Raw genomic sequence first — 26354 nt, forward strand, 5'->3', positions numbered from 1 at the left:
ATACATAAGATCACACATGTAGATCAGTGGAACACAGAAATGATCTCTGGCCAATACATACTTGACAAGTGTGATAAGTCCATTCCATGGAGAAAGAATAATCCCTTCAACAGGTGGTGGTGGGAAAACTGGAATTCCAGTACAAAAGAATGAAGTTGGATCCCTGCCTCACATAATAAACAAAAAGTAAATTAAAATGGATCAAATACCTAATTAAGAGCTAAACTCATAAAACTCTTAGAAAAAACTGTAGAGGTAAACCATGACCTGGGATTTGGCAACAGATTCTTAAATGACACCGAAAGTACAACCAAATGAAAAAAAATGGGTAAATCAAAATTTAAAACTTCCAGCTGGGTGTGGTGGCTCACACCTGTAATCCCAGCACTTTGGGAGGCTGAGAAGGACAGATCACTTGAAGTCAGGAGTTCGAGATCAGTCTGGCCAACCTGGTGAAACCCCGACTCCACTAAAAAAATACAAAAATTAGTTGGACATGGTGGCCTATGCCTATAGTCCTAGCTACTTGGGAGGTTGACGCAGAAAAATCACTTGGACCAGGAGGTGGAGGCTGCAGTGAGCTGAGATCGCACTATTGCACTCCAGCCTGGGCTACAGAGCGAGATCCATCTCAAAAAAAAAAAAAAAAAAAAAAAAAAAAAAGACTGGGTGCGGGGGCTCACGCTTGTAATTTCAGCACTTTGGGAGGCCAAGGCAGGAGGATCACTGAAGGTCAGGAGTTCGAGACCAGCCTGGCCAACATGGTGAAACCCCATCTCTACTAAAAATACAAATATTAGGCCAGGCGCTGTGGCTCACGCCTGTAATCCTAACACTTTGGGAGGTCGAGGCAGGTGGCTCACTTGACTTCAGGAGTTTGAAACCAGCTTGGCCATCAAGGTGAAACTCCATCTCCACTAAAAATACAAAAAATCAGCTGGGCATGGTGGTGTGCGCCTGTAATTCCAGCTACTTGAGAGGTGAAGGCAGGATAATTGCTTGAACCCAGGAGGTGGACGTTGCAGTGAGCAGAGACTGTGCCACCACACTCCAGCCTGAGCAACAGAGCAAGACTCCATCTCAAAAAAGAAAAAATACAAAAATTAGGCATGGTGGCACACACCCATAACCCCAGCTACTCGGGAGGCTGAGGCAGGAGAATCGCTTGAACCCAGGAGGCGGAGGTTGCAGAGAGCCAAGATCTCGCTGCTGCACTCCAGCCTGGGCAAAAGAGGGAGACTCTGTCTCAAAAACAAACAAAAAAAAGAGAGAGAGAGAGAGAAAAGAACAAAACTACAAAACCCAATTCAAAAACAGAGAGAGAACTTGAATAGACAGATACTTCTCCAAAGATGATACACGAATGGCCAACAAGCAAGTGAAAACTTGCTCACTGGCCAGGCGCGGTGGCTCACACCTGTAATCCTAGCACTCTGGGAGGCCAAGGCAGGCAGATGGCTTGAGCTCAGGAGATCGAGACCAGGCCTGGGCAACATGGTGAAACCCTATGCCTCCAAAAAATACAAAAAATTAACCAGGCAGCATAGTGGCCTGTGCTTGTGGTCCCAGCTACTCGGGAGGCTGAGACAGAAGGATCCCTTGAGCCCAGGAAGCAGAGGTTGCAGTGAGCCAAGATTGTGCGCCTGCATTCCAATCTGGGTAATACAGTGAGACTCTGTCTCAAAAAAAAAAAAAAAAAAAAAACACACAACAAAAGCAAAATTGCTCATTGTCATTGGTCATTAGGGAAATGCAAATCAAAACCATGAGATACCACCGCACACATACTAAGATATCTACAAGAAAAATCAAAAGTTTAAAACACGGAACATAACAAGTGTGGCAAAGATACATAGAAAATAGAAACCTTGTACATTGCTGTTGAGAACATAAAATGGTACAGTTGTGTAAAATAGTTTGACAATTCCTCAAAAGGTGAAACAGAATTACCCTATGACTGAGCAAATCCACACTCATCCAAAAGAATGGAAAACCAGGATACTTATATCAAATTTATACATCAACATTCACTGCAGCACTATAGTCAAAGGTGGCAACAATGTAACAACTATCACAGGGACAACAAATTAAACAGAATGTGGCATATACATATAATGAATATTATTCAGCCATACAAAGTAACGATGTTCTGATCATGGCTATGCTATGGATGAAACTGAAAGCATTATGTTTCAGCTTTCAGGTAAAATCAGCCAGATACAAAAAGACAATTATTATATAATTTCACTTACATGAATATCTAGAATATACGAATTCAGAGAGACAGAAACTACTAAGTTACCAAGGACTGGGATAGAAAAAAATGGGAGTTATTGGCTAATGTCACAGTTTTTGTATGGCATAATGAAAAAGTTTCAGAAATAGAGTCAATGGTGGCATAACACTGTAAATGTAACTAATGCCACTCACTTATATACTTAAAAATACTTAAAACTGCAAATTTTATGTTACATATAACTCTACCACAATGTTTAAAAAACTTACGAGTTACTTTCCTTCCTTTTTATGCTCTGGAATTGTTTAAGTAACACTGAGATTTTCTTGTTTAAATCTGATGGAATTCCCCTATGAAAACATCAGAGCCTGGTCCTTGTTGTGGGGTAGTACTTTAATAATTATCTCTATTTCATCTACAGAAATTTGTCTACTTAATTTTATCTGAAGTCCAGTTGGGGAAATTATATTTTCACAGGAAATTACTCAATCTAGGTTCAACAGGAAATTACTCAATCTAGGTTCAATATTTTTATATAGGGCTATATAAATTAGTTCTTATGACTGATTTTTGTCAAGTTCTTTTGTTTTGATGCTCATGTCTACCTTGTCATTTCTTATTTTATGTATTTCTGTTTTTAAAACTCTTTTCCTGATTGAATTAACCATTGGGTATTTTTTCCCTGGTTTTTCGAAGACCTGATTTTTCAAAGAGGCAACATTCTGAACAATGTTAACACTATTTTAAATTCCTAATTAGTTTCTCCTTTTATCTTTATTTCCTTTCTTCTCTTTTGTTTCAGCTTATTTTCCTTTTTCCAGCTTTTTCAGTTGACTATTTAATTCATTTATTTTCATTTGTACTGCTTTAAGTATATGAGGAAATGAATTTTCCTCTGGACATTTTTATAAAGCAAATGTAACACTGATACCTTAAGAAGGCACCAAAAAAAGGACATTACAGACCCATCTTACTTATAAATATCAATGCAAATGTACCAAATAGAGTATTAACCATCAGAATGTATGCACATTTTTGAAAAACTAATTATCTGGCATAGTTTATTCTAGGAATACAAGGATGGCTCAATAGACTAGGAAATCTACTAATATGGCAGTGCCACCTCTTATCCTTGAGAGATATATTCTGAGGCTACCAGTGGATGCCTGAAACCTTTGATACTACATCTTTTCCTACAGACACATATCTACGATAAAGTTTAATTTCTAATTAGCCACAGCAAGAGATTAACAACAATTGGCCGGGAATGGTAATCACGCCTGTAATCCCAGCACTTTGGAAGGCCGAGGTGGGCAAATCACTTGAGGTCAGGAGTTTGAGACCAGCCTGGACAACGTGGTGAAACCCAGTCACTACTAAAAATACAAAAATTAGTCAGGCATGGTAGCACGCGCCTGTAATCCCAGCCACTCGGGAGGCTGAAGCTAGGAGAATCATTTGAACCCAAGAAAAGTAGATTGCAGTGAGCTGAAATTGCATGACTGCACTCCAGCCTGGGCAACAGAGCAAGACCCTGTCTCAAAACAAAATGAAAAACAACAACAATTATAGTTAGTTATAATTAATCTCTCTCAAATTATCTTATTGTAGTCTATTCACCTATAATTAATTACTTTCTGAAATTATCTTATTGTAGTCTACTCACCTATTTGGGAACTGCAGCTGACTGTGAGTAATTGAAACCACAAAAAAACAAAACCTTCCGTGAGAAAGGACTACTATATAACTCACACCTTAATAAATCTGAGGCCAGGCGTGGTAGCTCACGCCTGTAATCCCAGCACTTTGGGAGGCCGACGCGGGTGGATCACAAGGTCAGGTGATTGAGACCATCCTGGCCAACATGGTGATACCCTGTTTCTACTAAAAATACAAAAAAATTAGCTGGGCATGGTGGCGTGTGCCTGTAATCCCAGCACTTTGGGAGGCCAAGGAGTGCAGATCACTTGAGCTCAGGAGTGTGAGACCAGCCTGGCCAACATGGTGAAACCCCATCTCTAGTAAAAATACAAAACTTAGCTCAGCGTGTTGGTGCACGCCTGTAATCCCAGCTACTCAGGAGGCTGAGGCAGGAGAATCACTTGAACCCAGGAGGCGGAAGTTGCAGTGAGCCAAGATCACGCCAATGCACTCCAGCCTGGGCAACAGAGCGAGACTTGTCTTAAAAAAAAAACTAAAGAGGGAGAAAGTTCATAAAACCTTCTCCACAGACAACGAAAAGATCTTTAAAGCAATAATTTCTGATAAAACACTTCATAAATTTATGAAGATTGAAATCACACAGAGTATCTTCCCAATGAGCAATGGAAAAAAACTAGAAATCAAAAAGTCCTTAAAATAACATTAACCTGGACAGGTGCAGCTGGCTCACCCTTGTAATCCCAGTACTTTGGGAGGCCAAGGCAGGTGGATCACCTGGGGTCAGAAGTTTGAGACCAGCCTGGCTAACATGGTAAAACCCCGTTTCTACTAAAAATACAAAAAAATTAGCTGGGCATGGTGGCACGTGCCTGTAATCCCAGCTACTTGGGAGGCTGAGGCAGGAGAATCACTTGAACCTGGGAGGCAGAGGTTGCAGTGAGCTGAGATCATGCCACTGCACTCCAGCTTGGGAAACAAGAGCAAAACTCTGTCTCAAAAAAAAAAAAAAAAACCACCAACAACAACAAAAAACTTAACCTTAAAATTTAAATATAAACAATATGACCACTTCAAAGCTGAGCTTTGAAAGTTTGAAAAATATTTGCAGCCCCTCTCCAACTCCCAAAAAGGAAATAAATTCAAAAGAAAAATCATTCTGATAGCATTTACCATTATATGTAAAATATTAAAATTACTGCCAATAATCTACATACACACGTTCCATAAGAATGGAGTTACATCCTAATAAACCCATTCTAAGTTGAAAATACCAAGGTCAAAGGTGCATTTTAAGACATTTCCAACTTACAACGGGTTTACCCAGACTTAACTCCATCATTATATCATGGAAATGACCTACCTCAAATGAATAAATACAGATGGTCCCTGACTTACGATGGTTCAGCTTTAATGGTGCAAAGCAATATGCATTCAGTATGCTCTCCATGATATGACAATTGAATTAAATGAAATTCTAAGATAAATTCGGTTAATAAACACTATTAGAGTAGAAGTATTACAACAGTTTCAAGCACATTCTAAAGAATGCCCAATTTTGATTAGAACATGAATTACCTGTTTGTATTCACTGACACAACTTTGACAGCAAAATCTTTTCTGTTGACCATCAATCACCAGAACATTATTTCCAGCACCTTTACTGGGCAAGTACTCTCCACACTGTTCACAGCAATTCATTATTAAACCATTGGCCATTCTGTATCTATTAAAGCAGTGGTCACTACACAGCTTATGAGTCATATTTTTAAAGCTGACTTCATGGCGAATCTAAAAGAAAAATAAACAAAATCTTACAAAACAGATAAATCTGACAAGTAGCTAAATAATAAAGCATTCTGAACAGAAACAAGCATGTCCCAATAAGGCTTGTTTGGAGAAAAGGAAAAATATTGCTTTTTTTTTTTTTTTTTTTTTTTTTTTTTAAAGACAGGGTCTCACTTATCACCCAGGCTGAAGTACAGTGGCACCATCAAAGCTGACTGCAGCCTCAATCTCCTGGGCTCAAGCAATCCTCCTACCTCAGCCTCCTGAGTAACTGAGACTACAGACACACAACCACACCCAATTGATGTTTTTTCCTTTAGGTACAGATAGGGTCCCACTATGCTTCCCAGACTGATTTCAAACTCCTGGCCTCAAGTGATCCTCCCACCTTGGCTTCCCAAAGTGCTAGGATTATATAGGTGTGAGCTACTGGGCCTGGCCCCATTCTCACAATTATTTAAATTGGTTTATACACACAGGAACACATGTATGGCACTGAAAAAAAGAAAAAACCATCAGTGACATCACTACAAACTTCCCTAGAGGTATCAGAAGATGACAGAAAACCAGGTTTGGGTAGTGGTGATATTAAACTCCATAGACTAAAAATCTTTAGACCAATTTTTAAAAACTATAAATAAAGTACATTTCTCTAGAAAAATGAGGAGGGGAGAACCATCATAAATCATTCAAATGACATATATAAACAGATTACTTTTTATTTAATACAATATTATGTGAGGTTATCAAAAATTATTCCAATTGTTCTACTTCTCAGCAAAATTATTTGTAGTATTTCTTGTGTAGTCTGCTTGCTTGTTTAAATAAATATATTACTAGACAAAAATCAATCTCAACACTATGGTTCTGTCTGTGAGTGCTCCCAATCTCAGGGAAAAAAAGGCACATTAACACAACGATTTTTCCTAAATCATCCTGTGGGAGAATCAGATTATATAAAAGGATATTAATAAGTTAAGATCCTATGGGAGAATCAGATTACATAATAGGATATTTATAAGATAGTCTTTTTAGATATTCATTTTTAAGGAACTGATAAAAGATTATCTAACAGTTCTTAAATGAACTTTAAAATATTCCTATGTGTTAGAACTAAATGATAAAGTAAAAAAATACAAACCTCAGTTAGTTTACCACAGATTGTACATCTTGATTTATTTAGAGCTCCTTTAGTAGGATTCTGTTTGTCTTCATAGAGAGATAAACAAGATGTACTACAGAATTCCTGGAAGGACTCACTTGAATCCACTTGAGCAACAATGGTTCCTTTCATTGTAGTTATATCTCTGAAAAATAACAGGTACATATTAAAATTCCATTTTAAAAGAAATCAAATATAAGACTCATAAGTGACATTTTTCATTTCTATAGACTAAGTCCTGCAAATCAAACATCGTTCTTGGATCTAATAAATCATTTTTATTAGACGTTCTTAATAAAATATGAACTCTTGAAAATAAAGACTGAGAGGCAGAAATATTTTATACTATTAAATCTTTGCCACTACTCAATTTATCTTTAAATTCACTAAAAAGGATTTCAAATATTGGGAAAACTAAAAAAAGAAAAGCTGTTATTAGTTACATGGAATTAATGTTAAGGATTAATTCACTGAGGTATACCCTGTTCAGTTCCCTCCCCTGGATTAGCAGAAAGCAAGAGGTATCCAGGTCATAGGAATATGGCATATGTTCTAGAGGGATAAATGAACTTAAAATATACCCACACCCCCCATTCCCAAATAACCTCACCCACTATTAACATGGCTCTTCAACAGTAAATAGAAATGTTAGAAAATGACAATACTGCCAGGCACGGTGGCTCACGCCTGTAATCCCAGCACTTTGGGAGGCCAAGGCGGGTGGATCACAAGGTCAGGAGATGGAGACCACAGTGAAACCCCGTCTCTACTAAAAATACAAAAAATTAGCCGGGAGTGGTGGCGGCGCCTGTAGTCCCAGTTACTCAGGAGGCTGAGGCAGGAGAATGGCGGGAACCTGGGAGGCGGAGCTTGCAGTGAGCCGAGATCCGGCCACTGCACTTCAGCCTGGGCAACAGAACGAGACTCCGTCTCAAAAAAAAAAAGAAAGAAAATGACAATACTGATGACCTTTGAAGTTTTCCTTTTATTCTGATTTTCAAGATCCTACACTGTAGTGTTTAAGTTTACTACTGCAAAACAATCTGTGTAACAATTGTTTCCGTATTTGAATTTATTAAACATGTACAGAGCACTAAGCCCTTTGTAAAATTCAAGATCTAAATATAGCTTCACAGAACTGAGCTTCTCCAAGATATGGTGCAGAAACGCCACCACGCTTTACCTTGCATGTAATATACCACATTCCAGCTATTTTTAACCATTGAAGCCAGATCAAAAAACAACAGCAGAAGAGGGCTGGGCATGGAGGTTCACGCCTGTATCCCAGCACTTTGGGAGGTTGAGGTGGGCAGATCGCCTCAGGTCAGGAGTTCAAGACCAGTCTGGACAACATGGTGAAACCTCGTCTCTACTAAAAATACAAAAATTAGCTGGGCGTGGTGGCGAAAGTCTATAATCCCAGCTACTTGGGAGGCTGAGGCAGGATAATCGTTTGAACCCAGGAGGTGGAGGACCCGGGAGGTGGAGGCTGCAGTGAGCTGAGATCGCACTGCTGCACTCCAGCCTGGGCTAGAGTGAGACTCTGCCTAAAAAAAGAAGAGAAAAAGAAAACAGAAAAAACAGCAGGAGAGAGGATCCTGTCTTTCCAAGGCCGGCTAAAAATTGGTACCTGACTCCTGAAATACTATTTCTAATGACTTAATGTTCAAAACACACACATATAAAATCCAAAGACTTGCCAATTTTATAATCTTGATCTGAAGATAGTATAAAATTTAGCCAATTTTAATACAGAATTACGCATAAACTGCTTAGCATTTTTATTTGGCTATAACAACTAATTTCTTCTCATTAATCACGTAAATAAGTATACATTGTTACAAAATCATGGAGTCCAATGGAGATTACAGACAAAATTAATTATAAGGACCTATCTAAATCAACTCCAATGCCTATCCAAACAGGAAGCCTTTTATCCATAGGCCACCTGGATTTGACAGAAAAGTTTCCAAAGGTATTACAAATCTGTTTCACTTTTCTTAAAATTTTACACCACCACAATTCAACTACATGGAATTGTGCTGAAAGGTAAACCTTACTTTTTACACATAACACAGAGTTTCTTTGGAGCAGGCTTGTGGGAGAAGGAAGAAAGGCAGGTGGTAGAACAAAAGAGGTGAGCTGATCCTTTCCGTTGATAAGCTGTCTGGCCCTTCTGTAAAGGTTTTTTGCAGTTCGCACACGTGACTTTAACTGGTTTAGTAGGCTGCTGTTGCGCAGAAGGCTGGAAAATCTGTTTAGGAAGTGAGGCCACTGGTGATAAAGAGTCCACTCCTGGTTGTTTCTGATTACGGGGAAATGAAGCTGACTGGGAGATCCAAGAATCTTAAAAACAAAACGCACAAGAAAGAGTAATGAAACAAGTGTTTGTTCATACATATTAAAATTTATATCAGAGAAATATTAACTTCCCATTTTGTACAATTTTAAGATGTTAATGGAACAGCAACATAGCAGAGAGGTTTATAGCACAAGTTTTGGAGTAAGAATGTCACAGTACCAATGCACTATATTCTTTAAAATAGTTAACATTAGATTTTAAGTTTTCTCAGCACAAAAAAATGGTACGTCGGGTAACACACAGCTCAATCTAGCCATTCCCACAATGTGTATCCTCTTCAAAGCAACATGTTGTACACAATAAATAAATACACAAGTTTTGTCAAATTTTTAAAAATTAGTTAAAAGAAAAAAGAATGGTTCACATTCCAGCTCCATCACTTACAAGATTAGGAAGCCACTTAAATTGTGCCTTACTCTTTAGAGCGTTTGAAATGGTTTCAACCTCATGCTAACAGTAAACATTAAATGAGGTGAGACATATAATAAAGCATAATAACTGGGATATAGGAAGTATTAAAAAATGTCACTAGTTATTAAGCAGGAAGTATTCACGTATTTATAAGATATTACTTTAGGCAAGGAACACGTATTTCAACATTAAAGAATAGTAAAATCCTAACAAGAACCTTGACAAATGTAACGCAAGTCTAATAAAGTTTATAATTATTTTCAAGACATGTTTTTAAGAACAGCTTTTCCATATATATGTTTAGTTTCATGGCCTTTAAATATAACACATAATCTCATAGAAAGAGTATTACATAGAAATGATGGAATTAAACCAATGTGTACAGGCATATCTCAGAAATATTTCTGGTTCAGTTCCAGATCACTGCAATAAAGCTAATATTGCAATAAAGCAAGACACGATTTTTGGTTTCACAAAAAACGTTATGTTTACACTATAATATAGTCTATCAAGCGTGCAATAGTATTGTATCTTTTAAAAATCTACATATCTTAATTTAAAAATACTTTATTGCTAAAAAAAAAAAAAAAACTAATCATGTGAGCTTTCATCAAGCTGTAATCGTTCTGCTGGTGGAGGGCCCTGCCTCAATGTTGACAGCTGCTGACTGATCATGATGGTGGTTGGCTGCTGGCTGTGGCAATTTCTTAAAATAAGACAACAATGATCTGTACCCCATCAATGAACTCTTCTGCTGTTTGACAGCAGTTTACCCACACTAGAGCTTCTTTCAAAATCAGAGTCAATCTTCTGAAACCCTGCAACTGCTTTATCAACTAAGTTTATGTGATAATCTAAATCCTTTGTTGTCATTTCAACAACATTCACAGTATCTTTACCAGGAACAGATTCATCTCAAGAAACCATTCTACTTTGCTCAACCATAAAAAGCAACTCCTCATCTGTGCAAGTTTTATCACGAGATTGCAGCAATGCAATCTCATCTTCAGGATCTACTTTTTTTTTTTTTTCTTTTGAGATAGTCTCTCTCTCTAGTCCAGGATGGAGTGTAATGGTGCAGTCTTGGCCCACTGCAACCTCCACCTCCTAGGATCAAGCAATTCTCGTGCCTCAGCCTCCCACGCAGCTGGGATTACAGGTGTGCGCCACCACACCTAGCTAATTTTTGTGTTTTTAGTAAAGGCAGGGTGTCACCATGTTGGCCAGGCTGGTCTTGAACTCCTGGCCTCAACTGATCCATCTGCCTCAGTCTCCCAAAGTGCTGGGATTATAGGCATGAGCCTCCATGCCCGGCCTCATTCAGCTTCCACTACAAATTCTAGTTCTCATGCTATTTCCACCACCACATCTACAATTACTTCCTCCACTAATGTCTTGAACCCTTCACCATCATTCATGAGGGCTGAAATCAGCTTCTTCCAAACTCCGGTTAATAATGCTGTTTTGACCTCCTCCCATGAATTACAAATGTTCATAAGGGCATTGAGAATGGCAAATCCTTTCCAGAAGGCTTTTAATTTACTTTGCCTAGATCGATCAGAGGAATCACTATCTACGGCAGTTATAGCCTTACGAAATGTATTTCTTAAATAGTAAGACTTAAAAGTCAAAATTACTCCTTGATCCACAGGCTGCAGAATGAATACTGTGGTAGCAGGTATGAAAACAACACTCATCTCCTTGTACATCTCCATCAGAGCTCTTGGATGACCAGGTGTACTGGGCAGTAATATTTTAAAAAGAATCATTTCTATGAGCAGAAGGTCTCAACACTAAACTATTCGGTAAACCATGCTGTAAACACATGTGCTGTCATCTGGGCTTTGCTGTTCCACTGATAAAGCATAGGCAGAGTACATTTATCATGATTCTTAAGCACCCTACGAATTTCAGAATAGTAAATGAGCACTGGCTTCACCTTGCAGTCACTAACTGTATTAACTATATTAACAGGAGAGCCAGCCAGCTGTTTTGTCCGCTGTTTCATGTTGCCACCTACATCAATTATCTTAGATCTTCTGGAGAACTTGCTGCAACTTCTCCGTCAGCATTTGCAGCTTCACCTTGCACGTTTATGTTATGGAGATGGCTTATTTCCTTAAACCTCATGAGCCAACCTTTACTAGCTTCAAACTTTTCTTCTATTTCCTTATCTCTCTCAGTTCTCATAAAACCGAAAAAGAGTTAGGGCCTAACTCTGGATTGGGCTTTGGCTTAAGGGAATGTTGTAGTTGGTTTGATCTTCTATCCAGACCACTTAAACTTTCTCCACATCAGCAATAAGGCTGTTTTGTGGCCAGGCACGGTGGCTCACACTTGTAATCCCAGCACTTTCAGGGTCTGAGGCAGGTGGATCGCTTGAGCAGTTCAGCCTGGGCAACATAGTGAAACCCTGTCTCCACAAAAAAATATTTTTTAAAAATTAACCAGGCATGGCAGCACATTCTTATGGCCCTAGCTACTTGGGAGGCTGAGGTGGGAGGATCTCTTGAGCCTGTGAGGCAGTGAGCCAAGTTCGAGCTACTCTACTCCAGACTGGGTGAGACAGTGAGACTCTGTCTCAAAAAAAAAAAAAAAAAAAAAAAAAGGCTGTTTCACTTTCTTATCATTCCTGTGTTCACTGGAGTAGCACTTTTAATTTCCTTCAAGAACTTTTCCTTTGCATTCACAATTTGGCTGTTTGGTGCAAGAGGCCTAGCTCTCAGCCTTTCTAGGCTTTTCAACATGCATTCCTCACTAAGCCTAATCAGTTCTAACTTTTGATTTAAAGCAAGAGATGTGAGGTTCTTTCTTTCACTTGAACACTTAGCAACCACTATAGGGTTATTAATTGACCTAATTTAAATATTGCTGTGTCTCAAGGAATAGGGAGGTCCAAGGAGAAGGAGAGTTAGAACACACACAACAGTTATCAAACAGGTTCACTCTCATATAGGTACGGTTTGTGGCATCCAAAACAATTACAATAGTAACATCAAAGATCACTGATCACAGATCACCGTAACAGGTATAATAATAATGAACAGGTCTGAAGCATTGTGAGAATTACCAAAACGTGAAACAGAGACACGAAGTGACCACATGATGTTGGAAGTGTGGCGCCAAAAGCCTTACTCGGCTCAATGTTGCCACAAACCTTCAATTTGTGTAAAGTGCAATTATCTGTGAAGTGCAATAAAGAAAGCACTATAAAATGAGGTATGCCTGTGCTGACTAATCCAATGTCAAATTCCTCTACCACTGCAAAGGTTCAGCACAGCACAGTGCTGAGGTGTCGGAACGATTAATGGCAGAGGACATCTTTTCTCTCTCATGCTAAGCTTCTTTAGTGCTTAGCAGGAAGTTCCTGTTCTGCAGGCCTCTCATGGCGCTACCAATACCATAACCTATCTTCATTTTGAAACGTTTCAGGTTACCACTTCCAATTTCTACTACTTTGGTCTCTCATAAATTTCTTTTTCCTTTCTAGTTTCTCCTGTATTTTGAACTTCCATACACAAAAGCTGCCCTTCCACAGGAAAAAAATTACTTTCCTTGCAGTACAAAATGTAACCAGAGCTTGGGAAAACTTCTTTCCTACCAAAACTTTAAAAAGGATGATTTTTTGGTTCTGACCCATTCCATCAACCTAATGGTTTCAAGGGGCTATTCAGATTTTACCTGACTGTATTAATACCCCTTAGTTTGAAAAACAAAAACAAAAACACACCAAACTTATTAGAATAAAGAGTGCATTCTGGAATTCTGTTATTTAGCTATCATCACAGTAACTGACCAGTTTTAATAAATGGGTAAAAATCTTATCCACGAGAAAGAAAATCACTAGAAGAACTGGTAATTCCATCTTATGAAAGGAAAAAAGGTCTCCAATAAAAAATTATGCTTGAACAGATCTAAAAGAAACAGTTCTTGCCCACACTAATACAGGCTCCTCAGGGCGTTCTATTTTCTAGGCTTGTCACTTGAATACATAGTTAAAGGAGCCTATCAAAACTTAAGGGCATCTATTGCCTTGACACTGAAATAAATGGTGCTTCTGTATTTTCAATTTACATTTGCCCTAGTTTTACATTTTTATTTCCTCCAACATCAAAAAAAAATTTTAGGAATAGAAAAGGCCTAATCATTTTGTCTAAACCTTCAATTTCATACAAGGGATTTCATGAAAGGATAGCTGGTAAATTTTCCCAATTAACAATTAGTACAAGAACCAATATAAACAGCCAAGATTTTATAGCATCCATTATTCTCTATTACAAATAAAATCAGCATATAAATGCAAGACCCAATTCATAATTCTCTGTGTACAGTTTTTCTGATGACTAGTTTACAGAGTTTGAGCAGACAGGAACACAATTCTTATGATATGGTCTCTTTGATCCAGCAATATTCCTAAAGAAATAAGTATCCCAAGATGTATACACAAGAATATTCTTAAAAAATAATTATCTAAGTAGGAAAAACTGGAACCGAGCTAAATACAAAATAGACAAATTTCACACGCATATGTTGACATGAACAAAATTTCAAGATCTACTGCCAGGTATTAAAAGGAGTGGCAGGAATACTGCAAAACTGTACCTATGTTATGATCTCAGGTTAGAATTATATGTACCATTAATTAATTGATTCTCAGCGGTAAGACTTAATGTTATTTTCTTCATATTTTTACATATGAGAAAGAAAAAAATAGCTATTTTAAAACTAATTTGAGCACTATTTAAGCAGCAAGGTTATAATGAAAGACTAACATACAGTTCATGGCAGTATAAATTGCTAAGAGCTTTCTAAAAAGCATTATGACAATATATTTCTGTAAGTTAAAAATGCTCCTACAAACTCACACATACACCCCCCCCCCAACACACACACACACACACACACACACTTCTACCTGCCTATAAGGGGTTTTAGAAGTAATAAGAAATTTCAAAACTGAGTAAAAAAGAACATATTTATTCTAACACCACTATATACCAGGTATGTATTTTTAAACCAAAAATCGTTAGGGGCATGGGAGTAATCATATCATTTAGCCCAGTAACTTACTTATAGGAATATACTCTAAGGAAATAAGAATGTGAAGAAATATTTCATCATAGACCTACAACAGCAAAATATGGGGAACAGTGTAAAAGCCAAATATGGGAATGTTACGTCAATACCCACTGCGCAGCCATTAAAACTTACATAGTTAATGGTATGAGAAAATGCAGTGGAGGAAAAAACAAAACAAAACTACACAGATCTGCATTTCCACTAGGTTAACAAAATACAAAAAAGACTAAAAGACAACCACCCAAAGTATTGATAGTGGCCATCTTTACTCAGGAGGACTATGATCGGGTCTCACTGTGTTGTGCAGGTTGGAGTGTGCTGGCTATTGACAGGCACCAGCACAGAGCACTACAATCTCCAACTCCCGGCCTCAAGGGATCCTCCCATCTCAACAGCTCCGCACCTCACACCATCATGCTCAGCTCTCTTTATTTTTTTCAGACAATGTCTCACTCTGCTGCCTGGGCTAGAGTGTAGTGGCACAATCATAGCTCACTGCAGCCTTGATCTCCCAGACTTAAAACGACCTTCCAGCTTCAGCCTCCCAAGTAGCTGAGGCTACAGGTGTACACCACCATGCCTGGCTAGTTTTAGAGGGTTGTTTTGTTTTGTTTTATTTTTGTTTTGAGACAGAGTTTTACTCTGTGCCCAGGCTGGAGTGCAGTGGCGCAATCTCTGCTCACTGCAACCTCCACCTCCGAGGTTCAACAAATTATCGTGCCTCAGCCTCCCGAGCAGCTGGCATGCACCACCATGCCCAACGAATTTTTGTATTTTAGTCGAGATGGGGTTTAGCCATGTTGGCCAGGCTGGTCTCGAACTCCTGACCTCAGATGATCCATCCACCTTGGCCTCCCAAAATGCTGGGATTACAGGCTTGAGCCACTGCAACCAGCCCTGGCAATTTTTTTCATCTTTAGTAGAGATAAGGTCTTGCTCTATTGCCCAGAGGCTGGTCTGAAACGCCTGAGCTCAAGCGATCCTCTTGCCTTGGTCTCCCAAAGTGCTGGAATGACAGGCATGAGCCACCATGCTTGGCACCAGCTCTTGTTTTTAATCATAGATTTTCCAAGCAGTCTTCAATAATCAGACATTACTCCACAAATAAGAAAAATAACTAGCAATTCATAGAGCATCCTACACTGCCTAGATTTTAATTACTTCACGTTATTCTCCACAATCCCTAGGATAAGGCCTAAAATGATGACAGAATGAGTCAGACACAGAGAGAAGTATGTGAGAGAGAAAAGCAGATAGATATACACACACAGAGGAATTGGGGGAGAGGTTAAAGAGAGACATCCACAGCCATGTCACGAAAAAGTCAGAGTTCGTTTTGTTTTTGAGACGGGGTCTTACTTTGTCACCCAGGCTGGAGTACAGTGGTGCAATCTTGATTCACTGCAACCTCTGCCTATGGGGCTCAAGGGATCCTCCCACCTCAGCCTCCCAAGCAGCTGGGACCACAGGTGTGCACCACCATACCTAGCTAACTTTCATATTTTAGGTATTTTGTATTTTTTCACCATGTTGCCCAGGCTGGCACAGAGTTCTTATCACTTCCATATTTTAAAGTTTTCATAGAACAAGGCTGCTCACAGAAAACAATTTCAAATAGTCAAGAAATTTATCAACCTTCAAAAAAAAAAAAAAAAAGGTGGGGGGCTAGGTGCAGTGGTTCACACCTGTAATCCCAGAACTTTGAGAGGCCGAGGCAGATGGGATCACTTGAGGCCAGGAGTTTGAGACCAACCTGGCCAACATGGTGAAACCCCGTCTCTACTAAAAATACAAAATTTAGCTGGGCGTGGTGGCGCACATTTATAATTCCAGCTACTAGGGAGGCGGAGGTGCAGTCAGTTGAGACTGCACCACTGCATTCCAGCCTACGTGATAGAGCGAGACTCTGTCAATAAATAAATAAATAAGAAAAAAAAGTATTGCTTATTTATGCCCTTGAAAAATAAAAATAATTTTTAAAATTTTTAAGTAGTAAAATGCTAACTAAAAGCTAAAGATACGTGGTCAAAAATAAACACAGCATCGAGTTGTATACATTAAATATATACAGACTTTTGCATGTCAATCATAACTTTAGTTTTAGAAAAGAAAAAAAAGCATGATATGTTTGGCTTTCTTCAAACGTGAGAAAAATAAAAGAAAATCTTAGCCAACTCTTAATAAAAAATAAAATGGCTGGGCATGGTGGCTCATACCTAGAATCCCAGCACTTTAAGAGGCCAAGGCAGAAGGACTGTTTGAGCCCAGGAGTGTAAGACCAGCCTGGACAACATAGTGAGACTCCGTCTCTACAAATAATTTTTTTTTTTTTAATTAGCCAGGCATGGTGGCTCATGCCTGTGGTCCCAGCTACTCTGGAGGCTGTGGTGGGAGGATCACCTGAGCTCAAGAGGTCGAGGTTGCAGTGAGCTGAGATTGTGCCACTGTACTCCACTCTGGGCAACAGAGAGAGACCCTGTCCCAAAAAATTAACTAATTAATTAAATTAAATAAGCACAGGGAAAGTAGAAATAAATCTAAATGCAGCCGGGTGCAGTGGCTCACACCTGTTAATCCCAGCACTTTGGGAGGCTGAGGTAGGCAGATCACCTGAGGTCAGGAGTTTGAGACCAGCCTGTTCTGGCCAACATGGTAAAACCCCATACAAAATACAAAAATTAGCCATGTGTGGTGGTGGACGCCTGTAATCCCAGCTACTTGGGCGGCTGAGGCAGGAGAATGGCTTGACAGGAGGCGGAGATTGCAGTGAGCCAAGATCGCGTCACTGCACTCCAGCCTGGTTGACAAAGCAAGACTCCGCCTCAAAAAAAAATCTAAATGCAACTACTGTACCATATCACACTGTTCTTTAAGTGTACTATTATATTAATCTACTGGTTCTCTAATTTATATATTAAAACACTAGCAAAAATTCTATTAGCAAAAAGTAATACATGAAAAACAAGAAATTAAATTATCACACTTCATTCTTTTGTTTGTTTTGCTTTTTAAATTTAGAGATGGCGCCTCACTATGTTGCCTAGACTGGTCTCGAACTGCTGGGCTCAAACAATCCACCCACCTTGGCCTCCCAAAGTACGGGGATTACAGGCATGAGCCACCGTGCCTGGCCAAATTATCAGACTTTGGTGATGAATGTAAGGAGTATTTTTTTCTTAAATCCTTTAAATATAAAATTACTTTATGATTAACTTTCTAGTAATCCACAGAAAAATACTATACACGGTTTTACAATTCTTATTAAAATTTCAAACTTAAGATAAAATTCAATATAATTAACATATTTTACATGATGAAACTAAACAAGGTAATACCAGTTACTACAATGAAAAAAGCAGCAGTCAAAGGTTTAAATTTATTTACATGAAGTAGAGTTTCTCTTACTGCTTACCAGGATTATGATGAGTTGCAGATTCTCCATTCTGAAATACGTCTCCTGCCACATTCATTCTACCAGGATTAAAAGGTCCTACTCCAGTCTTGGTCTGTGAAGTTAAAGATGGGGTGTACGTTTGTATATTAACACCAAAATTACTTGACTGCAGTCCGTTAGAGACATCTCCCAAGTTGGTATTCTGCAGTGATGTTACATGTGTAATCATTAAGTTCATATCTCGCCCGTCAGTATTTTCTAATTGGCCATCATTCACAGAGCTTACACCTGTTTCTAAAGTTGTAACATTAGCAATCTGAATTTCAGAGTCTGGTTCTGTGGTGATACCACTATTACCCATTCCTGCATTTACCTTACTTCTTGAAAAACTGGAAGTGGAGAAATCCACATCATTGGTTCTGTTTTTAGTCTCAGGAGGTCTTCGTTCAATAAAATTAGAGGAATTTTTCTCTTGCCCTTGATTTGTTTCCGTGTCCTCTTCATCATCAATGACAATTGTCTCACTTACACTTCCCTTCTGAGATGCCAACTCTTTTGAGGAAGGAGTAATTTTGGAATCATTTCCTTGTAGTTCTTCATTTTTTGATGATGTAAATGTTATGGTTCTTTGATCAGCTACCACTGGTACAGAAGGTGGGGGAGGTTGTACAGGTTCGATAAAAACAACATCATCATCATCTTCCACTGACGAGTTCTGAAACTTATTAGATCTAGACACTAAAGGATTAGCTGGACCACTAAATGAGTTTCCTACATTCGTGAGACTGGTTGCCATGGCCGTACTCCCTAATAAAACAGGAGTCTGATCAGTCAATTCTAATCCTCCCACTGAACTTGTGTCCATGCCAAAGAGCCTGTTAGGAAGATAGAAATAAGAATTAAAACGTCAGTATGACTTTTTATGTTACTCTAACTGAAACCACTGATTTAAAGGCTACTTTTATTTTATTTTTATTCTAAATGAAGTGACTCTTATCTAACATTCAGGAAATTATGTGATATCCATTCTGTGATCTCATTCATTCATCATTTCATACAGTTCACATGTTAACTTTTGCAGGATAACAAGGAAGGCAATTATCCAACTTTTATTGGATAATGAATCATATGCAATATATTCATGGTAATCACATGCAATATATTCCTACCACCACCACCACCACCTCCTTTCAGGGGTACATTATTTACTCCATAAACTTTAACACTAAAAATATGGATAAATCCTCCCAAACATCTGAACAGGAAAAAAAAAAAAATCAAAATTTGACAAAAAATAATTACTTCATTATACACTTATCCCATTTACTCACTGTATCATACAAAGTCACATGCTATAATCCTTTCCCTTACCTCATCTTTTTTGGGGGGTGGGGAAGGACAGGGTCTCGTTCTGTCACCCAGGCGGGAGTGCAGCGTTGTGATCATGGCTCACTACAGCCTCCACATCCCAGGTTAAGGCGATCCTCCCACCTCCAACTAGCTGGGACTACAGGCCATTGCCACCACACCTGGCTAACTTTTTTAAATGTTTTTTGGTACAGATGAAGTCTCATTATGTTACCCAGGCTGGTCTCAAAATTCCTAGGCTCAAGAGATCCCCTGACCTTGGCCTCAGCCTCCCAAAGTGCTGGGATTACAGGCATGGGCCATTGTGCCTGGCCATCTTATCTTTTTTTAACCCACTTTTCTCATATTCTCTGGCTTCCATTAATTGTACAATTAAATCTTTCTGAAAATTTTAATCTTTCTTGACCCTATCCAGAAAGCATAAATTCTTTTGTTGCCAGGTACCATGCTGTGTGCTTTATATCCCAGTAGCAGGCTGCATAAAGGTCACCAAAGGTATCAGGTCCCCATCCCTGGAACCTATAAATGTTGTCTTACATGGAAAAAGGGACTTTGCAGATACGATTAACGTTAAGGATTTTCAAGTGAGATTATATGGGATTACCTGGGTGGGTCACAAATGCACTCACAAGTACCCTTATAAAAGACATGCAGAGGGAGACTACAGGTGAAAGAGAAGGCAGTGTGACCATTGGGAGGCTGAGGTGGGCAGATCGCTTGAGCCCAGGAGTTTGAGACCAGCCTGCGCAACATGACGAAACCCCATCTCTACAAAAAATACAAAAATTAGCCAGGAATGGTGGCACGTGCCTGTAGTCCCAACCACTCAGGAGGCTGAAGAGGAGAATCATCTGAGGCCGGGAGTTTGAGGCTGAAGCCAGCCATGATTGCGCCACTGCGTTCCAGCCTGGGCTACAGAGTGAGACCCTGTCTCAAAATGGAAAAAAAAAAAAAAAAAAAGAAAAAGAAAAAGAAAAGAAAAGAAAATTCTGGCTTACAGATGCTAACTCTCTTGCCCAAGTCACATAGCTAGGTTGAATACCCAGGTCTCTAAAACTCAAGAGTTCAAAACTCATCATTGTGCTATATTCAACTAATATTTTCTAAGCACCTCCTATATGCCATGCTGTGCTGAAGCCAAAGAAAATAGCAGAGTTAAGAAGATAACCTCAGGCCAGACACAATGGCTCATACCTGTAATCCTAGCATTTTGGGAGGCTGAGGTGGGAGGACTGCTTGAGCCCAGGAATTCGAGACCAGCCTGAGCAACATAACAAGACCTCAAATCTACTAAATACTAAAATTTAAAAATCAGCCAGTCATGGTGGTGCACATCTGTAGTCCTGGCTACTTAGGAGGCTGAGGCAGGAGGATCACTTGAGCCCAGGAGTTCGAGGTTGCAGTGAGCTATGATTGTGCCACTATATTCCAGCCTGGGCAACAGAGCAAACTCTGTCTCAAAAGAAAACACATACACACACACACACACACAGACAGAGAGAGAGAGAGAGAGAGAAAATTTCTAGAACAAAGTTACTGAGCAAATGGAGATGAGATAGATCATCAGGTGGTAATATCACTAATTCTGAACAAGAACCACTTTGATCTCACAGATCAAACTTGGGGGGCGAAATGCAAGGGGAACCAACTAGAAAAGGAAAAACTGAAGGGTAAGTATAGACTACAGATTAATTTGTAGATAGGATGAATAGGAAGTTGAAGTGGCTTATATACAGTGGTTTGGTCAAATTTTCATAGTGTACTATCTGAAAAGATGAGGAGATACTGGCTATATAGTTCTTAAAGACTGGTTTAAAAACACCTCATTTAAAAGCCTCTGCAAGGATAAAAAAGAGACTAATATGTATTGCTTTGATTTACAGATGACAGTGTTAGAGGCATTTTTCACTGTACATCTTGTAGCATTTTCTTAATTTTGGATCACGTGATTTATCACTTTTTTTAAAAACTAAATTTAAAAAATTTTAAACAGAGTAACAGAAAGTGAAGAGATAACTAGTTTGGTGATCAGAGAACATCTCTTTAAGCAAGTGACATTTACACTGAAATATGAAATGATAAGAAAGATTCAGCTGTGAGAAAACTGGGGACAGGATATTCCAGGCAAAGAAAACAGCTTCTGCAAAGCCTAGAGGGAATGAAGTTGGCCAATCCAAGCTGCAGAATAAAGCCAACGTGGCAGATCAAAGTAGGAAGCAAAGAGGAGGATAAAATGAGATAAACAGGCAGAGAACAACACATCAAGGCCAACTAGCTAATACATTAATTACATTTAACAGATTTACAGAGCACCTAGTATGCACAAGATACTTTCAAGGCACAAGGGAAAAATCAGTAATCAAAACAGGTAAACAGCCCTGCCTAAGCTTAGAAAGCATTAATTCTAACTAAAGGTGAAAGTTTGGATTTTACTGGAACAGGAAACACTGCTATGTTTTCAGCAAAGAGGTGATACAATCTCAGGTTTTAAATAGATCACTGCGGCTGCTATGTGGGAACAAGAGACAAAAACTGGAAGCCAAGAAACAAACTAGATGGCCATTGAAATGGTCCAAGTGAGAGATGACAGTGGCTGAAAAAAGGGTGAAAAAAATCTACAAGGTATACTGATGACTTTAAAAAGTTACAGAACACTCATGGAGATAGAGAAGAAGGATGCTTAGCAAAGGCTCAGAAGGGTAGTGGTGAGGTGGGAGGTTAATGGGCACAAAAAAATAGAACAAGACCTATTATTTGATAGCACAACAGGGTGACCATAGTCAATAATAATCTAATTGTGCATTTTAAAATAACTAAGAGTATAACTGGATTATTTGCAACACAAAGGATAAATAGTTGAAGGGATACTCCATTCTCCATGTGATTATCACACAATGAATGCCTGTATCAAAACATCTCATGTAGCGGGCAGAGGCTGAGGCAGGCGGATCACTTGAGGTCTGGATTAGAGACCAGTCTGGCCAACATGGTGAAACCCCATCTCTACTAAAAATACAAAGATTAGCTGGGCATGGTAGCGTGCACCTGTAATTCCAGCTACTCAGGAGGCTGAGGCATGAAAATCGCTTGAACCTAGGAGGTGGAGGTTGCAGAGAGCTGAGACTGTACCACTGCACTCCAGCCTGGGTAATAGATGGGGTGAGACTCTGTCTCAAAAACAAAACAAAACAAAAACAAAAACAATCTCATGTAACTCATAAATATACCTACAATGTACCTACAAAAAAACCTACAATGTACACACAAAAATTTAAAAAAGTTATAGAACACAAAGAAAATTACTACTGTGATGTTATGCATATCCCAAAAACCTATATATACGATATTTTCCCTGAAGTATATATATTTATACACAAATTCATGGGGAAAAAAATGTGATCCTGAGAGGATCACATCATGCTGATAGAAGCAGTTTGCTGGGAAGGACAGAAGTTTAGGTAGGGGGCTGAGTGGTCAACCAGACGCACTTTGGATTCTGCTTTAATCTAGGGTTTCACGCAGCTAAGCACCTGACTGAGTAAAGGAAGGAAAAGGAGTCAGTAGCAGAAGATGATATACAGTTGGCAAAACTCTAGTCAAAGATGCAATCTCCAGATACAAAAAGAGATGCAGAATAAGCACTTTTCACAGACATCAAATAAGGGTACACTAGCTTTTTAATGAAACATTGAAACATTTAAATAATTTGTCTTTTCTTTCTTTTTTTTTTGAGATGGAGTCTCTGTCACCCAGGCTGGAATGCAGTGGCGCGATCGATCTCGGCTCACCGCAACCTCCATCTCCTGGGTTCAAGCGCTTCTCCTGCCTCAGCCTCCAGAGTAGCTGGGACCCCAGGCATGCACCACCACGTCCAGATAATTTTTTGTATTTTTAGTAGAGACGGGGTTTCACCATGTTAGCCAGGATGGTCTCGATCTCTTGACCTCATGATCCACCCACCTCGGCCTCCCAAAGTGCTGGGATTACAGGTGTGAGCCACCACACCCAGATGTAACTTGTCTTTTCACTGAATCTCTAAGACCTAACACAATGCTTGAGCACAGAGTAGACAAATGTCCCAAATATCTGCGGAAAGACCAGAACCCAAAGCCAATTATGTTCACTTTAACTATCAAAGTTATTTTTAAGTAACAGCATTATTTAATTATCAAAGTATACACTCTAGCCCTTTAGTTTATATATACTGTATTATTCTCTGACGATTAAGTGTCCTCACTAAACCAAGTTCTAGTGTCAGACGGGCACTTTTCCACCACTCAACAAAATAAGAAAATGAAGTATTTTCAAAAACATACGATATTTTACAGAATGCCAAGGTGTTATTTTATTCTCACATAACTGTGACAATCCCTTTGAGTTAAAAAACAGATTTTTTTTCTATAATAAAACAGCAGCTCACAAATTAATTAAAACTGCCCAAAGTCCCAAGACAGTATAGGATTCAAACACTATATACACAGAGCTCGATTTCAAAACCAGTCTCCACTGGTCTCAGAGAAAGAGCTGTGTGTCTACCTGCTGTCAGATAAAAGACATGCTGTGACTGGAAAATGGCAAAAGATACATTTATAACTACTTGAAAGAAAATGGGCTGGGTGCGGTGGCTCACGCCTGAAATCCCAACACTTTGGGAGGCTGAGGCGAGAGGATTGTTTGAGCTCTGGAGTTCAAGCCCAGCCTGGGCAACATAGTGAAACCCCGTCTCTACTAAAATACAAAAATTAGGCTGGGCACGGTGGCTCACGCCTGTAACCCTAGCACTTTGGGAGGCTGAGGCAGGCAGATTGTCTGAGCTTATGAGTTCGAGACCAGCCTGGCCAACACGACAAAACCCCATCTCTCCTACAAATATATATATATATATATATTTTGTATACATATATATGTATACAAAAAATCAGCTGGGGGGCCGGGTGCAGTGGCTCACACCTGTAATCCCAGCACTTTGGGAGGCCCAGGTGGGCATATCACGAGGTCAGGAGTTTGAGACCAGCCAGGCCAAAATAGTGAAACCCCATCTCTACTAAAAATCAAAAAATTAGCCAGGCGTGGTGGCGGGCGCCTTTAATCCCAGCTACTTGGGAGGCTGAGGCAGGAGAATTGCTTGAACCTGGGAGTTGGAGTCTGCAGTGAGCTGAGATTGCACCACTGCACTCCAGCCTGGGCGATGGTGCGAGACTCTGTCTCAAGAAAAAAAATAAGAGCTGCATTATTTATTTACATTATTGTTTAATATTTAATTTCATTTTGCTTAATAGTTGTGAATATTTAAATCCTGACCTCTACCATTTTCTTGCTGTGGTTTTAAGCAGTTTACTTAACTGTTGAGGATTTTTTTTTTTTTGAGACGGAGCCTTGCTCTGTTGCCCAGGATGGAGGCTGGAGTACAGTGGCACGATCACAGCCCACTGCAACCTCCGTCTCCCAGGTTCAAGCAATTTTCCTGCCTCAGCCTCCCAAGTAGCTGGGATTACAAGCATGAGCCACCATGTCCGGCTAATTTTTTTGTATTTTTAGTAGAGATGGGGTTTCACCATGTTGGCCAGATTGGTCTCAAACTCCTGACCTCAAGTGATCCACCTGCCTCAGCCTCCCAAAGTGCTGGGATTACAGGTGTGAGCCACCGTGCCCTGCTGAGGATATTTTTTTAATCTATACAATTGATAGAAAAATGATTCTACTTTAAGGGGCTGCTATAGTGTTTGACATGAATATTTGGTCCACAATAACCATTAAAAGAAAGTTTAGCTATTACTGATGACAGTACTTGTATTTAAAAATTTTTAATTGAATTAGTTATGAATGAAAATGTTATTCAGTATATTGCAATTTTTAAAACTTTCTGTAATGGAAATGCTTAAAAAATTGTTTTTCAAATTTATTTAAAAGTAACTAAAGGACTTACCTGAAACTTTCTCCTTAGTATATCTTATTTTTGCTATAAAGAAGCTCTCCCTATTAAGGAAGTGTCTTAAGAGTAATGATGTTTATATTTTAATTTTTGAAATAATATCTTAGGATAGGGAGTAGTAATCTATAGGTCTTTGGATAAAGTAAATAATCACCCTTCTCTTTTTTTGTTTTTGTTTGTTTTTTTCTGAGATGGCGATCTTTCTATGTTGCCCATGCTGGACTCCTGGGCTCAAGTGATTCTCCTGTCTGTGTAGCTAGGACTGTAGCTGTATGCTGGGTTAAGCTTTTAAACAGAATTATCCATTTTCTTTTTCTTTCTTTCTTTTTTTTTTTATTTGGAGACAAGAGTCTGGCTCTATTGCCTAGGCTGGAGTGCAGTGGTGCGATCTAGGCTCACTGCAACCTCCAACTCCTGGACTCAAGGGATCCTCCTGTCTCAGACTCCTGAGTAACTGGGACCTCAGGCACACGCCACATGCCAGGCTAATTTTTTTGTATTTTTTTTGCAGAGACAGGGTTTCGCCATGTTGCACTGGACTGGTCTCAGCTGAACTCCCAAGCTCAAGCAACCTGCCTGCCTCAACCTTCTGAGTACCTGGGATCACAGGCGCATGCCATTACACCTGGCTTTTTTATTTATTTATTTATTTTTTTTTTTAATTTTTTTTTTGAGACAGACTCTCGCTCTGTTGCCCAGACTGGAGTGCAGTGGCACAATCTCGGTTCACTGCAACCTCAGCCTCCCGGGTTCAAGTAATTCTTGTGCCTCAGCCTCCCAAGTAGCTGGGACTACAGGCGCCCACCACCACTCCTGGCTAAATTTTTTTTTTTTCTTTTTGAGACCGAGTCTCGCTCTGTCACCCAGGCTGGAGTGCAGTGGCATGATCTCATCTCACTGCAACCTCTGTCTTCTGGGTTCAAGCAATTTTCTGCCTCAGACTCCTGAATAGCTGGGATTACA

The 26354-nt window shown here is 39.3% G+C and overlaps 1 protein-coding gene across 9 annotated transcripts in view; it reads right to left on the bottom strand.

Moving 5' to 3' along the window:
- Positions 1-26354, bottom strand: part of ZMYM2 (zinc finger MYM-type containing 2) — a 126693-nt gene that overhangs the window by 75122 nt on the left and 25217 nt on the right. For 6 of the 9 annotated variants that reach the window (XM_050766724.1, XM_050766723.1, XM_050766719.1 and 3 more), the window contains 4 exons: positions 18110-18966; positions 8906-9191; positions 6825-6990; positions 5474-5686 (listed from right to left, as the gene is read on the bottom strand). In XM_050766724.1, the coding sequence (XP_050622681.1) occupies positions 5474-5686; positions 6825-6990; positions 8906-9191; positions 18110-18956 (1512 nt within the window). In that variant the 5' untranslated portion in view covers positions 18957-18966. The remainder of the gene's footprint in view (positions 1-5473; positions 5687-6824; positions 6991-8905; positions 9192-18109; positions 18967-26354) is intronic. The other 3 variants (XM_050766725.1, XM_050766726.1, XM_050766727.1) reach the window with 1 other exon arrangement.

This window comes from Macaca thibetana, chromosome 17 (genome assembly GCF_024542745.1).
Source record: "Macaca thibetana thibetana isolate TM-01 chromosome 17, ASM2454274v1, whole genome shotgun sequence".
Classification (NCBI taxonomy): domain Eukaryota; kingdom Metazoa; phylum Chordata; class Mammalia; order Primates; family Cercopithecidae; genus Macaca; species Macaca thibetana.